Raw genomic sequence first — 18,208 nt, forward strand, 5'->3', positions numbered from 1 at the left:
CTTCAAAACTGTGGTGATGCATTTTCTCCTCCTCCATATTCCTAAATGGTGAGTTTCAGGAGTTAAGTGGAAAACATCACATATTAAGGCTCCTGGTAAGGCAGGAAGGACACGAGGACACAAATGGAAATCAAGGCAAGACTATTGTGCCGTCCTTGGTCCAACATATGTTTAGAAGAAAAGCCAAAGTGCATATCCAAGCAAAATATGTGCAGGTACAAGTCATAAAGTCCTTCACTATAGGATTAACAAAGGAGTAAGTCACATCATTCAGCTCCTAATAACAACTTGTATTCTTTTATTTAACAAAGCAATGTTTCGATATACGCAGTAACAGGAAAACTGACTTTTATGAGTTTGGTCTCCTGCTGCTCTAACATCCTCTGCACATCCAAGCTTGGCAGACAGCAAAACATGTCAGTGCATCCCATTCTACTCTTACCCATATTGTATGGTCTGAAAGATTGTCTTTAAAAATGAGAAAGATCTGACCATCACATCTAAGTTCCCACACACAAAGATTATCAATTAGTCTCAAACACAGTTTACCCTGCTTTAGTATTGTTATTGCTCACTGAGCCAATCTTTTTAATTGAACCACTCTATTTTATCCATGGGCAGCAGCAGGAAGCAGCTAGGTTGTTTTGATGAGAACTTACTCATAGTACAAACACTTCAAATTATATGAATGTTTTTTTTTCTTCTTCTTTTTGGAAATCAATCAAAAGATAAGCCTGGCCTCATTTTGTTAGCAGATAACAGAATGGACTAATAACTTCTCCACAGAGGCCGTCCCTCTACATGTGGATTAGTCCCATCCTCTGTGATGTCAGATGGTGCGTGGTGTCTATAATAGTGGACAGTGTGTGGACAGTGAACTGCATGTTGTTGCACATGTGAAGTCTGGTGCAGATCCGGAGGTTGAGGATGATGATCCCACCACTCATGGCAGCATGCTAGTGGTGGGGGAGGTGAGTTGGGATCAGAGGTCTCCCGGTGGCGTGACTGGGACATGGTGGTTTATCGTGGCCACATGGCTCTTTTCAGACAGAGATAAGCGGATATTTTCAATCTACAGTTGCTTTATGAAATTATACATAAAAGAAACATCCATTGGCGAATATAGGGGAGGATGACAGCTACAAAAGATGTAATATTTTAATGTCTTAATTTATGTTTGTAGACAATCTCTAAAGGAGAAGATATGACCGTGCCCTCACAATGATCGGCCATCTGGAGTAATTTCAATTTTCTTACTACATGCATAATTTTGCAAGGATATTGAATATTTTATAAAAAAACATTACATAAGTGTCTGTTAAACTACTGTGTAAAAAATGATTCTTATTCTTATTACTTAATCAAACACATATGTTCGCATTCATATATTTCAGAAAACATTTCCATACGTTTGATCTTTTATAAACATTCCTATTTTACTCATTCTCAAATTCACCAGAACCACCAGCAGATGAATGTGCCCAATTAGTATACACAGGAGTTTCACTGCAGTGGTGTGGTTTTCCTCATAGTTTATTGTTGATGTACGTATAATCCCTGGATTTCAGGGTTTGAGTCCCTCCTTCATTTTGGAAAGACAATCAGGGGTTTACCGTTGTCCCTGTAGCAGAATGACAATGGGTGAAGCCAAACCATTACCCAGCACTGACTCTATGGGGTTAAAACCGGATCTAAGACACTTAAAGGCGATAGTGTGCTTTGATTAAAGAGCTTGTTGGATCATTGCAGTGTATGGAAACTCCTCCCCCAACACATCTCCCATGGCAGAAATATCACTTCTCATGATTGCAGCTGTGTGCAACACCATGGAGATACTTTTGACGAGAGACTGAAGCTTCACACAGATACATGTAGGAGAAGGGTCCTTTAAATTGAGTTGTCATCTGCTATTGAGCTATGGCATCACCCCAATATTTTAAGTTCTGAGAAGAAGCAAGTCCGTACTTAGACATGTGGATTTGAAGCATCAGTATCAATCTATAGTAAAGTGGTGACACTGTACATTATATATTCTAGTATTAAAAAAAAAAATTATGTGCAAAAGCTCTTGTTATTTTAACATTTTTGTGTAATAGGAAACAGATATTGTGGCAGTGTTGTGACATCTAAAGTGAAATTTTTCCATTCATGTGGCCCTGGCTTCAGAAATAGAGTGCTCTCTATTCTGATGAAGCCTTTATGTGAGGACGGTCCTTTAACACCTTCAGATGAGACAATCATCTGTATCCTCCCACTTCTATTTTCTGGGATGATCTCTATGATCAGACACCACACTGTAGCTGGTGGAAACTGTTGTCCGATTGCCACCAGTATGAGATTCAATCCTTGGTTTGGTTTCTTTTTTTGAAAGTATGTGGGTGCTAATCATTTCAAACTGCTGGTTCAGATGCTCATCAATGACTTTCTGTATGTTTACAGTGATCTTTGATTGCATGATGAAGAGCAGGACCTTTTGATGACCAATTGCTGGCTCTTCTGCACAGCTGGGATAGAAGGCTGAGTTATCTCTACTGTTTGATGGCATAGTGTAGTAATAACCCACAAAAATAAGTAATTGATGCTCATGAAACAATGTGAACATCTTTCGAAATATACAGATAAATGGATAAAAAGTGTACATAAATAAATATGGCACATTCATTAGATAAAGGAACCTCTAATCCATCATCCAACCTACTATTTACTCTCCCATGTGTCATTAAATTAAGTGGATATGTTAAAAAACCAGAGACATATATATTCCGTGATGATTCTGCTCTACAGTTTAAAGGATTTATTGTTGTTGACATCATTGCTTTCAAATCCAATGATATCTTTCCCATGTTAATGAGCTTACAAGCGCAGATGGTATAGAGCACGGTCCACTGACCTGATGGTGATGATCTGGCCAAAGTCCAGCTCATAATTATTAACTTGTGCGATGAATATCGCTGCCACAGCCTCGTAGAGAGCAGTGCCATCCATATTGATAGTGGCGCCCACGGGTAGCACAAATCGGATGATACGACGGTCGATGTGGTTGTTCTCCAAGAGGCACTTGAAGGTAATAGGCAATGTGGCAGAGCTGAGGAAGACAGAGAAGAAGACCAAAGAGCTCAGAAGATTCAAAAGTCAATAACATAACCGCTTCTCAAATTGTCCTGAGTATATCTGCTAACAACTGGGGACTATTCCAGTTTGTTGTGGTGAGAGAAACAGCTGACACTCTTACGAATAAGAAAACATGCGATCATGTTTGTAAGACATTCAGCATGCACAGATGTATCTGACTGATCTGAGCCCAGCTAACACATCTCGAAGATCAAAGCGTTTATTTACATATATACAGGCGTGTACAATGAAATTCTTTCTTTGCCTTCCACTCTGAATACCGTGTTTTTTAAGAGTTAAAAAATATCAAAGTATGACAAATAAAAAAATATGAATATGTACAATAAAGCATTAGGGCAAGGTAGTGCTATAGATTTATGTTCTTATTGAGTCTGTGCAAAACACTCATTGCAGAGTGAAGGATCTGTGTGTTGAGTTGGTCCAGGCTGGTGTCAGGGCCAGTGAGTATTTGACCTATTTAACAATCTGATGGCTGTTGGATAGAAGCTGTTCCTCAGTCTGGTGTGAACAGTCTGTGTTGGAGCTGGGTGGAGTCCTTAATAATGGAGCAGGCTGTTCTGTGGACTCTGCGGTGGTAGATGTCCTGCAGAGAGGCTACTGATGTCCTGACAATCCTCCCAGCAGTCTTTACCACTCTCTGCATGCGCTTGCGGCCCATTGTAGTGGTGCTCCCATACCACACAATGATGCAGCTGCAGAAGTTGCTGAGGATCTTTGGTGACGTGGCAATTTTCCTCAGCCTTCTCAGGAAGTACAGCGGCTGTTGTGCTTTCTTGACCAGCTGGGTGGTGTTTAGTGTCCAGGTGAGGCCATCACTGATGTAGACGCCCAGGAATTTGAAGCTGCTCCCCCTCTCTCCCTCAAGCCCACGGATGATCAGCGGTCGATGAGTTCTTCCCTCCTTTCTCATGTCCATAATCATTTCCTTGGTCTTGTCTGTGTTGAGGGTGAGATTGTTCTCCTCACACCATGTCAACAGACTTGCCACCTCACTTCTATATGCTGTGAACAGTGTGTAGAGCATGGGGCTGAGAATCCATCCTTGTGGGGTGCCAGGGTTCATCACGACGCTGTTTGATGTTGTATTTCCAATTCTGACAGGCTGCGGCCTGCCAGTGAGGAGATCAGACAGACAGTCACAGAGTGTGGAGTTGAGGTTGAGGTTTAGCAGTTTGTTAGTGAGCTTGTAAGGGACGACTGTATTAAAAGTGGAGCTGTAGTGTATGAAGAGAATCCTGATGTAGGCATCTTTTTTTCCAAGTGGGAGATGGCTATGTGAAGGGCTGCAAAGATTGGTACCTCTATTAGGTATGCTGCTCTGAATGTGGGCCAGAACCACTCTCTCAAAACACTTCATGAGGATTGGAGTTAGTGCAACTGCCCTGTAGTCATTCAGACAAGTCACTGGGCTCCTTTTGGGAACTGGGTTGATGGGGATGGTTTTGAAACAGGTGGGGACCGTGGCCTGTGAGAGAGACAGGTTGAAGATGGAGGTGAGAATATCTGCCAGCTCTTAGCACATGCCCTGAGGGCACGCCCAGGGATGTTGCCCGGCCTGCTGCCTTGCAGGGGTTAATTCTCCTCAGGGCTCCATCAGCTGAATGAATGTATGATCATAGCCAGTCACCAAATACTGTGGTCATCAGCTCCATTATACCACAAGCTGACTATGCACCTTCTCCAAGAACAAGGACTGGATTCACATGGAAATGCTTTCAAATTTATTTGACCATACCAGTGGTTTTGTGTGTTTTGTCCAATTTATTTCAAATCGCAAAGCATTTCCAACATGTGCTGTTATGTTTTAGATTTCCAGTTTGCTGCTCACCAACTTCCAGGCAGCCGCTGGCTCTCGTCCATTTCTGTATGGGATTAACAAACCAATCTGTGTACCACAGTGAACATAATGTCTGCTTTTACATTAATGTGCTATATCCCAAACTATCAACCACATGTGCATGCAAAAATGTGGCCCTGACCACACACACACACACAAAAAAACGCACACACATGCACAAATGGATAAGTGCCAGTCTAATCAGATGAGCGGAATGCTTCTTTACATTCCATTCTCTTCCCCCACACACCAGATGTTTTCCCAACATCCCTATGAGGCTTTTTACAGTCATGTTCCTGTGAGTTGTTATGAAAGGAAAGGATCTGTAGCATCAGGACTGTGAGATGTATTGAGATTAAAAAACGACAAAATAAAAAATCGTTTACATCTCTTTTTCACACAAGATTAATTAATTGAGTTTCTTCACTGTATAGAAATTGTCTTTACCTGGAGGAGGTTGCAAGGGCGATGAGCAGAGCTTGCAGGATTCCCCGAATGTAAACGATGGGGCTCTTTTTGGTAATGAAGAAGTACATGGAAGGCAGGATGAACAAGCCATGCAACACCAGACCGAACACCACAGTGATGGCATAGAAACCCAGCTTCTTCCCCATGTCTGACGGATCACTCATCTCCAGGATCTTACCGGCCACCAGGAACACGATGCCAAATGGGAAGTACCTGAATGGGGAGTTGGTCAATGTCAGAAACAGTAACTGTGAGGTCTTTGTATACAACTTAAATAACTTACTGACAGATAGTTGGGTTGTTGAGCGACATCATGAGATGTTTGTACAAGTGTACAAACGATACAATCTCAAATGAAATAGATGAAAAATGTTCATTATCATAATGAAAACACCCTTTTCATCACATCATCTCCTAAAAATCATGTTTTTATACAGCTAAACTGCAACGGCAAATATTTTTGCAACAAGATTACATTTTCTTTTATAGCTTTGTGTAAGAACTAGACTACTATCAAGTTCTGTCTCCAAAGAAATAAGGGGGCAACATATTCACAAGAAGTCGGTGTGTCTACCCTTATCGTAACAAATAAGGAAAGGCCCAATGCTGCATCACAGGTTTATAGCCTATATGCATTTACTACTTTTTGTTGGGCTGAGGGCAGAATGGGCACTAAAATGACTCATTATCACCTCCTCAGGTACTAAGTGTTTTCAAATGTGACTACTGGGGCACGATACACAATACACAGATGTTATTTTTACACATTATGTTGATGAGCTTTATTCTTTTTTTGGGTGTTTTAAACTTAAATATTTATAAATAGCTTCTTTAAATGTGGGGTAAGCGATTTCAATCCAAGACACTTTTGGTTGGATTCTGCTAGACTCTGTGTTCTGTGTGTGTGCTCTTAAAAAATGTGGTTAGAGTACACAGCCCTGGGAAACAAAGAAATCTGGACAACCTGAACAGCACAACACTGTTCCAGCCAATCAACAACAAGTGCATACATGCTTGTGCACAGGACAGGGGGGATAAAGGGGCAGTGGGAGCGAGACAGGTCTCTGAATCGGAAACAGCGATTTCCATGGGAATGGTCAAGTATACGATAATAGTACATTAATCGTCTTTCTTGGAGCAATATGAATATGAATATAATATGTGGACACATCACCTGTTACATCTCAAACAAGTTAATGTAATCATTCCTCTGCCTTCTATGATCGATGGATAGTAGGATAGTGTCCCCGGATAATGTACATCACCACTTACAACTACTGTTAGCCACTGGAAATGCTAACACCACCTCACAGGACCCACATTCAATTTCACAGTAGCACTCCAAATGCTGAAGTACCACATACTACAGTTAACCCAAAGAAGATAACAAAAGGGTGACGACCCATGTAAACATCTTTGAGCCGTTTCAACAGAGGAGAGACCACCGAGAGTTCACAGGGAGGAAAAGTGATGAAGAGGTTGCTCTGTTGTTTGTCATGTGGGTAACATTAAGTCTCTTTGGCTCACATTGTGCCGTCCCATTTGCTGATGTTTGTGGTTGCTAATTCCTACTTTCTGTGATCAGTGGTTTCCTTGGCCATGCACGTGCATGAATGTAGGGAGGTGGAGCTTCTGAAGGAGCAGTGAAGGGAGATGTGTATTTGTTTTGGTCTTGGGTTCAAATGCCAACAGTCGTTTCCAAGAATCGCTTACCCCACCTTTAGTATATTGAGGATATGTTGTTAATATGCATATTAAGATCTGATTACAGAATTTATCAGGAAAACATTCACAGACAATATTTTTTTTCTATCAAAATATCAGATCTTGTAGTTCATTATCAACTTTTAGTGACCCATCAATTTTGTTATGTAATGTTTAGACTCTCACAGCACTTATATATGAGGTTAGGGAAGATTGTGCTCTGGTTTAAGTTCACAGTCGTCACAGAAACAAGATGCCTATTTATATTTAACCAGGGGCCTGAATTACAAAATACCCAGGAGGTCTCATTATGCTGGTTATGAACTCGATAAGTAAACCCAGGTTTTATGACTCTAGATATAAGCGTCTAACAAATAAGCGTCTAACAAAATAATTTTGTTTGTGTTTCCATTGCATTCATGTGAAATTTACATGTATTCTCATTGTGTGACAGTTTTAGCCTTATTTGCAACCCTGACGAGTTCAAGTTCAGCTTGGAGTGAATAAAAAATAAACTTAAAAATATACTTAGTATTGAGTAAGTAGGTTGATTTTCATATCTTTACAATACACCTTGTACAACACGTTTATTTAACTTATACTGTATATTAATATCAGTATACAAATGCACAATGAGGTTTGGAAACAAGTCTGATACTCAATGAAAGTAAGTACAAAACCAGAAAGAACAATAAAATGTAAACTAAAAAGAGCCATTGTTCTGTTTCTGTTGAGCTGCTCTGCTTCAGCCACAGTGAACAGGTAATAAGTTAAGAAATGTAGGACGATACAGAGCAGACAGTCTGTGGTACTTTGGTTATGTTCGGCTCCAGCAGCTGTCAATGGTTTATCATTCCATCCAATGAGAATCTATATCTTTCATAAAGATACTCATCGGAGTAGGATTTGTTGGTCTCTGAAGACCCTTGACCTCCTCAGAGGTCCTCTAACAATTAACAATCTGCGCACGATGCTCCACAGGATCCTCCACAGGATCCTCCAAGATCCCGGATGTCAGATTTGAAAGGAATTGATTGGAAGGGGGCGGAGCTTTTATATGTGTTGATCTCTTATCTTCAACTAAACCTGCTCCGAAGCAGGTTAGCCATTCAGCATATGTTACCATGGTGATTTACCCTGAGAAGAAGTGAACAAGCTTCGTAGGACTGAAAGCCCCGAAGAAAACCTGAAGTTACCCCGATAACCGCAAATCCTTCTTCGTAGTACAGGGCCGAGAACCACAATCTTTCCCCAACCCACCCCCAGTGACTCCACTGTTGTTAATTAATGAGCACTTCGGAGACAAAAATAGTTGCCTGTAAACATAACCCAGCCGGCAATTTAGTAATTTCTTGTGTAATGTCAAATAACCAAAGACGTCAGAACTGACCTGACACTGTTAAAAAGTGAAGGAATTTTCCTTCATTAAGTCTCTTCATTGTTATTTCAATAGTGAGACTGCAGAAGTCACTCAGATGTCAAATACTTTAAACCGTAGATCATTGTTTATCTGCAACACAGCTGCGAAGACACAGCTGCCCAATCTAAATTAGCAGTTTCCACAGCAACCAAGGTCATGGCAGGGAAACTACACAGGGACACAGAGTGTCCGCTCATTAGATTTGAATCACATAATGAATGAATATCTATTAAAGTGTAGCTTGTACTAAAGTTTTGGAAATAGATAAAAAGTTCCACATACAAATGTATCTCTTAAAAAGATCCCTATAAAAGTCCCTTATTCACATTCATTCAGTAAACTAACATGACATTGTGGTAATGATGTTTCACCCCCCTCGCTGCATGTTCATCCTCCACTGCTTGTAAAACACTTCTAAAGCTAAATTGAAATCCTCACCATATGACGATGGCAACAATTCTGAGGACAGCCTCATTCAGACTCTGACAAAAGTTCACCAAGGCGCTGCCATTTGGTCCCATCCTTCCCAACATAATACCTGTGAAAACACAAAAGGCATTCTTTAAAATGAAAGTGTTTAATTTGCAATAATAAGTTTCAGTGCATTTGAGGGCAAGTGGAACACAACAGACTTCAGGCTAGAATAAAGCGGATATACCCATGGTGGCTGAAAAAATAACAATTCCAAGGACATTCATGCCATCGCTGGTTCCTTCCCGAGTGCGTATGAGCACGTCAGGGGGTGGAGTCAGGTCAAGGGCGAAGTTCTGGATGTCAGTTCCATTATCATCTTGGATACCATAGATGAGTGCTCGCCGTGTGGTTGACTCTGATTGGGTCAGACTCACTGTGGGCTTGGGTTTCACAATGTACTCGCTACTTGTTCGATACTGTTGCCAGGGAATAGAAACAGAAGCAGTGAGAGACTTGCAATAAGGCACTTAAAAAAGTGCTGAGACATTGTGTTTGTAAGTGCTGTGTCTGAAAATAAAGATCTTACCTGCTGAAAGGTGGCCTGGACCAAATTAGATGGGAACATGTTGCTGCAAGACAAAAAATACCCATTATGGTTCAAAAAGGTTGGACAGTAACAAGGGCTAGTCAGAGTTGAAACCTGATGCTGTTCCTGGTCTGTCTCTCCTCTCTTCCCCCCCCCATCTCTCTTCTCTCCCCTCTTTTCCACCCATCTCCCCTCTCCTCCCCATTTTCCTCTGCTCATCCCAACCGGTCGAGGCAGATGGCCGCCCACACTGAGTCTGGTTCTAGAGGCTTCTTCCAGTTAGCGAGGGACTTTTTTCTCTCCACAGTCGCCAAAGTGCTGCTCATTGTGGGAACTGTTGGGTTTCTCTATAACCTTTTAAGGTCTTGACCTTCTACGTAAATTGCCTCGAGATAATGTATATTATGATTTGGCGCTATACAAATAAAATTGGATTGAGTTGAATTGAGGGGTGTTCAAATATGTTAATACAGCTCATTGTGATCAGTCTAACATAAGTAACACTCTACATTCTTTACTTTTTCATATCATAAGATCCCTTTTCACTACAAAGCTGGAGAGGTGTTTTGCTTTGGTCTAAGTAAAAGGGCAGTGAATCATAGTCGGCAGGCTCCAAAGAAAACATCCCAGTCTTGTTGGACAAGCTCACATAATACAGAGCAGAAGGCTGAAGCAGTGAACAGAGTAGCTCTCACTATTTAAACTCTGCCCAGGAGACTTAATTATTCACATTTATACAAAAAAACAAGTATAAAGCTACAGGCTATGACTAATTCTTCAGCAATTTCATTTGATACGATCAAGGGACCCTCACGTCTTAACAAACCTAATCATACATTCTTCGGTCGCTGCTCTATTTGAGTGCAGCTGCTACAGTTGAAATTGGAGACGCCTACGACCTTGACCTCGCATCATGCTCAGAGTTATTTAGAATACTTTTTTAAGAAAGTAGGCAGTTAACTAAACTAAATATCTGAAAATGTTTCAGGGAAATCTGGTTATTTAACCAAGACCAAAACCTCACTCTTACCTTATCCAAGTATCTTAAGTCTCTCACAAGATAGACTTTAATCTTTAATCTTTAATTAGAGGGGGGGGTATGGACTATGAAAGGCTATGTGAGGTTGGAGAACACAGTCCAAACAGACTCATTTAAATGACCACTGCACAGCCACAAAAACTAAAATCCTCAACACACATAAAGGTTTAAAAGAAATAAGCTTGATAATAGCGTGTTAAAATACCATGTTTTTCAAATACAACTTAACCATAAAATATTAACAACGATATTAACAAAATCTTAAAACCCCCAAATACATTAAATGTCAAAATATTCGACCAATAAAGTAACAGAATATAACAAATTCATCGTCTATCTAAGACCTTGATCAGACAGACTCTATTGAAATAGGAACACACTTGAACAATTTATCCGAACCCCTCGTTACTATGGTCTGAATGGTATCCTTCTTAAAGTATCTGGATAAAACTGTGTTTGAAAACATCAGGACAGCTGAAGAGCACGGCCTCTAATCCAACACAGACTTGGTTTGTGCACCCTCTGTCTGTATTAAGATCCAACAGGAGAAAGAAGAAGAAAACAAAGAGGAAAAAAGCAGAAAAGCAGAATATGACTCATAAGAATAACCTCTGGGATGATTTACAAGGTGCTAAGCACAAGAAACCCTGGGGGCTGAGAACACAATGCAGGTCCTAATTAACTGAAAATAGAACCGCTTTACTTTTTTCATGAGCCATTGCATCAGCCGAGGTGAAAGCCAAAAACTCCAATATACTTTGAAAAGTACAACAGCTGAAACCATTGATTTGTACTATACTACTAATACCTCTATCATGACAGTTGTCTTTGGTGCTCCCTTCATCCCTGTCACACGTTTTCTTCTGTATACATTCTCAAAACACTGACAACACCTCGCCATTTATGTTAGACACAGACCTTTCTAATGGAAATATTATCCATGAAGATATTGTTATATTGTTGCTGTGCTCTGTTACACGTGACATCTATTGCACTTCTGTCCGTCCTGGGAGAGGGTTCACTCACTCGTGTCTCTCTCTGTGGTTTCTTCTTTTTTCACCTGTTTTGGTAGTTTTTCCTTACTCTTGTGGAGGATTATGGGCAGAGGATGTTGCACCTTGTCAAGCCCTATGAGGCAAATTGTGATTTTTGAATATGGGCTTTAAAGATTGATTGATTGACTAATTGAGTGATTTCAATATGCATATTTTCGAAATCTCACATTGGTGTGTTTTTTTCTTTGTGCTCAGCCTAATAATTACGGTTGAAGCAAACAAAAACAATGCATTTTTCATCTAATTCTTCTAGAGTTCACTGCATCTTTAAAGTAACCTGCTGATGCGCTCAGCCTGCATACACAGCTCTGTGCTGTCTCATTTATGGCCTGTTTCACTAACAGCATGAAAATGCTCAGATTATACAATAGAACTACTCACAGAAGCACAATGTAAGACCTATTACTGTTAATAGTTGTGTTTACTGGTTCTGTATAAAGAAACAAAATTTCCTATATTTTTTTGTGAACAACAAAGGAATCACAGCAGGAACTGAACAAAAATTATTGGAAAAATGTCTCAGGTTTTATGGCATATTTAAACAGTCTGAAAAACTAGGATGCTGTGAAGTCTGCTCCAGAGAGGTGTGAATATTTTTTGTATATTGTGTGAACAACAGAATGAAGAATTAAAAGGTGTAACAGAACTGGTAATTTCATTTTCCATTCAACTCAGCTGAAATAAGCCCACAAGGGAAAAAGAGAAAAATAACATCTGAATAAGTCATTATTTTTGCACAACAGAATGCTGACCCACTGTCACTGTGCCATCTGGAATGTCAATTGGTTTGGTTCGTAGTGAGAGCTGCTGCTGTTTGGATCTCCGTCTTTTTGTTGACCATAACGATAGATATACCACAGCTGTAAGAATGATGGCAGAAATATTGTCATGGGAACATGCTGTTCAACATATGTGTTTTTAAACTTGTTCTTATGTTAGATAAATCAGGTTGGGAGTGCTGTAATGTAAGGTAATGCAATGTCAGTATTTAAGAAGGGGGCCAATATAAATATGAATATGATAGACTCTTTGCCTCCTTTTTTTATTTTGTAATCCTTATGCAGTTGTGTTGACTATTTTACTTTACTTTTTCCCTCCTCTGTGATTTTCTGCTCCAGCCTGATGGGCTATACTGATTTCATTCATTCACAATTATCCCTGCCTCCCTAAAGTTTCTGGTTAAAGCCACATTTCTATGTTTTCGTTTGAAAACGCCTCATCTCTGCTGCAGATACTCCGTAGAGTTTTAGAGCCACTTGAACCGAGAAGTTTGGAAACGGTGCTGGCCCCATTTTAGTTTGAAAACTGTGGGGCTGCATTTTAGTTTGGAGGGGCAGAAACTGAGATGTTTGGCAACAATGATGGAGACACTCAGTCAGGACGTAGCCTTCGCTGATTTGTCAGGCTCCTATCAGTGTAGAACGCAACATGGATCATCAATTAAAAAGCATTGCTGAACCTGTAGTCTTAGCTTACAGCTGTTGTGCAGTTAAATTCTGCATTTTACACTGATACAGCTGCTGACATGTGTACGAGACGAGCTATTATTCAAGCAATCTGGGACAATTCTGCAACTAACAACATACTGCTTGTGCACGCTCATGTGTCTGTGAGTAGTCACGTTATATGCATTTTGGGCCGTTAGTATGGACGAGAATTGACCTGATACGGAGCCAAAACGCTTGTGTGGACGGAGATCATATTATTTTGAAGATGCAGTTTTATATGAAGTATGTTTGAGTTTTTTTCGTTTGCCATGTATTCTTTTTTTTTTAATCTGTGCTGTGATCTTATCCAACTGACTGACGGTAAGATTTCACTCACTCATTAAAGAGTTACTTCACTAATCAAGCTTGCCTGCATTTGGAAATGAACAAGCTGTAACATCAGGTTAGCTGCTGGGCTAAAACATGCCGCCACTCTACTGGGGGAGATGGAACCCAATTCTTACTAAAGATATCCCTCATTTGGAGTTTTGATGGTGCTGGTGGAGAGCGCTGCCTAACACCTCAGTCCAAACTTGCGTTGAGATCTGTTGACTGTGAAGGCCACAACACATCATCTTCATAATCATCACATCAGACCCCTCAAGCTCGATGGATGTGGACAGTAACATCCTGGGTCTCCATTCATTTCTCAGGTTCTTCCTTTAATTTGTCAACTGCCTGTATCTATACCCGGCAGAGCATTGGAGACACAGAATGAATCATCTCAATCTGAACTTGATGGCTCAGTTGCCATAGCACCAATGACGCAGCTTCTCTTTTGTACACTAATGTGTACACTCCAAGCAGGGATGTTTTATAATTGGCCTCACTCTCACTTTTGTGATATTGCCTTGACTTCCCTTTGTGTAGTGTGACAAGTTAATGCTTTACCTGAAGCCTGCAGTGATTTGCTCCTCCTGTGTGTTTTGCATCACTTGTGATAGTGATGTGTACATAGTGCGGTCGGCTCTGGCTTCCCTCAGCAGAGATAGCACTCTCCCCTGGTTCAATCCAAAGTCCATGTTTGTGTGACACTAAATTGATAATAAAGATTGTCATTTTACCCTTTACCCTCTGTAGTGGTGTGTTTTTCATCCTGAGGTTTCAGACATTTGGTGTCTGGTCTATTTTGCCAGTCTATTTCTCCCATAAATTTCATGACAACACTTTAAACCTTATGATAATGTAAACACATTTCAAAATTATGATGAACCCTGTAATCATGTATACCTGCAGATCCTCCATGTTTGAACTGCTCTCTCTCTCTCTCTTTAATTCAAATTCAAAATAAACTTTATTACCACGAAGGATCAAAAACCTATATTTTCAAAGCAGCTGATGGATTTATTTGCATTAAATATAGAATAATATGGAAATATCAACCATTATATGAAATACAATCTGATAATTGAATAATTATTATACTCATGATTAAAACCTATATGCTAATTGAACGCATGGCCATACAGGACGGACAGCTTTATGTAACTGAAGGATAAAATAACATGGGCAGCTGCGATACTCAGAAACATTAACTATAGAGCTTGTTTTTCTTCATGTGCAACAAAAGTCAATATATTTTGTAGCTGTGTTGATGAGAGGACAGGAGAGGTCAGACTGGTTGGAGCTGGCATTGGAGCTATTATAAATATTGTTATCAGCCTATCACTCTTATTATTTTGAATTATTAATTGGTGCTGTTGTTATTGCTGCTGTTATTACTGGTAACGCCATTCAACTTCAACTCTCAACTTAATTTGTTGTAATTTGGCACAATGCAAATAGAATTGACCGATAATAACGTTTTACAACTATGTTGAACAGAGCACTATCTCAGAATGAACAAGGTGGAGGGTTCTACAACAGCAGAAGAAAAACTTCAGGTTTCACTCCCATAATCACGAAATGTGAGGCTGCAGTGACACAGTCTCCCCAACACTAGACAGCTGAAGGCTGAAAAACATCCTGCTCTGATGAATCTGGATTTCTGCTTAGACTGTAGATGGTCAAGTCCCAATTTGACATCAACAGCATGAATCCATGAATCCAACATGTCAACAGTCCAGACTGCCTGTGATGTGATAGTGTGGAGAACGTTTTCTTATCACACTTTGGGCCCTCAATACCATCATGGTTTGAATGTCAGTCTATCTGAGTATTGTTGTTCACCATGTTCATCCCTTTGTGGTCACAGTTTACATCCTTCTAATGGATACTTCCAGCAAGATAATGCACAATATCACAAACTGGTTTCATGAAAGTGCAGCTGATGATGTGATGCGGTCATGTTACTATCCATCAGAATCTCAAAGGAATATTTATAACTTCTTGTGGAATGCCAAGCAAAGACACAAACTATATGTGCTGTAAGTAGTTTTTATGTTGTTGCTGGTCGCGGTATAGACACTCCATATAACTGTCTTTTACCTCATCCTCTTGTGATCCCCTCCTGTATGTCCCTCTCTACAGAATTCAGATCTATACATCAGCCTAAAACCTTGATGACACAAATCCCCAGCAGCAGAAATAATCTGTGTACAGCTGTCAGTGTGCAGTTTTTCTAAGGACAGTGACTCACAGCAGCCCTCCCATATCCTGTTTGTTCTCTGCTAAGTATTGTCTTCCTGATGTCCAATCACAGACAAGCTAACTATGTGCTGTCTCTGTGCTGATTAATGGAAACAAAACACTAGACATGGCAGACGTGGAGCTTTCCCAATTGAAAAATTGAACAGCATCCTCTCCACGTGTACTGTACTGTCTACGTCTGCCAAACTGGTCACCGCAGTAATTGCCAGTAAATGAGTAACGTTCGCACATTTTGGAATCTTGAAATAGGAATCTGTTGTTCGGGATGTGGTGTGCACATGTGCAGCCTGAGGGTTGTCATGGTGATCTTACCGGATAAGGTCTAGCAGAGCATCAGCAGAACTCATGATTGCCTTGCCACTATCCTCTGAGTCCTCCTTCTGGGCTGCACCACCAGGGTGGATGATGGAGACCATGATGATCCCCACTATCACGGCCACAAAGGTGGTCCACAGGTAATAAGACACTGTGATCAGACCGAGCCGACTGGAACACTTGGCATCGAGGGCAGCCAGTCCTGACATCAAACTGGAAGAGGGAACATGCATGTTAGACACAATTATAACTTCTTCTTTAACAGTATTGGGATGATTAGTGAAACACAATTTCTTTTGTAACCATCCGCAAGTTCTGTTTCCCACTTTGACAAACAACATATTAATTCCACAAACACCTGTCTGTCTTTCTTTCTATCCTTTGTCTGTCTATATGTGGAACGTATATCTCAGATATTATTCATCTTATATGAGTGTCCTTAATGGCCCGGGGAAGTGCAGTGTCGTGTGATTTGGACACTCAATACGTTTAATATTAATAAAAATCGAATAATCAGGCAACCAGTGCTCTTTTGCAGTGGGTGGGGGTGGAACAGTGTGCCTTTAGCCTGTGGAGCAAGTTTACAATGTCTTCTAAATTCTCAGATAAGCTTATTATCGAGATTCAAACTGAAGCACAATGAACATCAAGACTTTATCTGTTGAATGTGCAAAGTAGCCTAATAAAAAGAAAAACGGTCATTTTGGTTATATTAAGGTCTGGACCTTACACTGAAGCAACATAAGACTTCCTCCAACAACTTCCTGGCTCGAACAAGCTGGGCATTGAATCACAATTTTGTGCATCAATGAACAAGACATGCCAAATTGTGTCACACCAGCAATAAAATCTATATTTCTTGCAGAAATTAATAGGAAGCAAAACCTAGTGTAGTTACAGCCACATAAAGGCAACATTTTTGAAAAGGTTAAGTCAAGTCAATTTTTTTTTCATATAACGACAGTATCTCAGCTCACTTATCACATGCAGTAGGTCTTGGATTCACACTTAATATTCTACGTTCTCAATGATTGGCAAGTGGCGATCTACAGCCAATAATATCTGGCCCACCAAATAATTTTGATGATCTGATTTTTATATTACCTTATCGGACTGACACAGACTTTCACTGGTGTCACAGGTGTTTTTGAACTCCATCATGGCAGCAACACTCATAAAACCAATTGTGTTGCTGTAATGTTTTGTATCTAGCTTAATTGCAGTGCTTTTACTTTGAAAAGTTATGATCCTGGATCTGAAGATTGTTTCAGTTGCTTTACAGACCTCTTGAATAGTCAACGTGCATTTCAGTAATCACTCAAATTTATATATAAAACACATACATGAACCGTGATAAAGCTAATTTAGTTTCATTTCATGAGAAACATTGACTACAACATCTTCATTGAATATAAACCAGGTAGGATGAACACAAACTTTTCTTACTTCACTCTGCACCATAGACTATTCATAAAAATCTCAGCACACAACCAATAAAAAAGTGACAGTATATTGTAGAACTGATTGAGGAGGACTCACTAATGAGAAGGAATAATTCTAAAGTAGAATGAGGAGCATTACCACAAGCCAAGCAAACAGCCCATTCCAAACAGGAACTGACACTGCACCAGTGTTAATACTTGGACAATATTACCAACCTGTAAGGAAGTACGCAACCCTCCAATTTATCTGAAGACCCATTCAGACACAAACCTAGGCATTCATGTCTTGGACATTCATTCAGCCTAATAAGAAGAGTGTCCATGTTTTATCTGAGAGCTTAAAGACCTGGAAACTTATAAGTTCATAAGTAAGATCATTTTCCCAACTGCTGTTTGCAAGGTCAGGAATGATCTCTATATTTATATGACTACATCTGCGGCGGAACACCATGCATTGTAATAATTGTCTCCCAATCTAAAACACAATTTAACGAAATGAAACCTGACCTCCACGGCTCCTGTTATAGTCACCATAGTCATGCTTGATAAAAAGACAGATACTGTCAATATTCTTGTGAGCACAATTCCAAAGCACTTCGCTTTAACTCACTCTGAGACCCACCACTTATTCTAGTTTATAGAGACTCTCCATTAGGGGGTGCTATGATTGTCAGGTCTGTTCAGCAACCTGCACCACCTCCAAGAGAGAGAACTATTAGA

At 40.1% G+C, this 18,208-nt stretch overlaps 1 protein-coding gene across 1 annotated transcript in view; it reads right to left on the minus strand.

Moving 5' to 3' along the window:
• The window catches only part of slc1a7b (solute carrier family 1 member 7b), a 38,724-nt gene that overhangs the window by 4,451 nt on the left and 16,065 nt on the right, over positions 1-18,208 (minus strand). The window contains exons 3-8 of the mRNA XM_035176464.2: positions 16,044-16,259; positions 9,562-9,604; positions 9,220-9,451; positions 9,000-9,099; positions 5,417-5,650; positions 2,891-3,085 (exon numbers count right to left, since the gene is read on the minus strand). Coding sequence (XP_035032355.1) covers positions 2,891-3,085; positions 5,417-5,650; positions 9,000-9,099; positions 9,220-9,451; positions 9,562-9,604; positions 16,044-16,259 — 1,020 coding nt within the window. The remainder of the gene's footprint in view (positions 1-2,890; positions 3,086-5,416; positions 5,651-8,999; positions 9,100-9,219; positions 9,452-9,561; positions 9,605-16,043; positions 16,260-18,208) is intronic.

This window comes from Hippoglossus stenolepis, chromosome 14, assembly GCF_022539355.2.
Source record: "Hippoglossus stenolepis isolate QCI-W04-F060 chromosome 14, HSTE1.2, whole genome shotgun sequence".
Lineage (NCBI taxonomy): Eukaryota > Metazoa > Chordata > Actinopteri > Pleuronectiformes > Pleuronectidae > Hippoglossus > Hippoglossus stenolepis.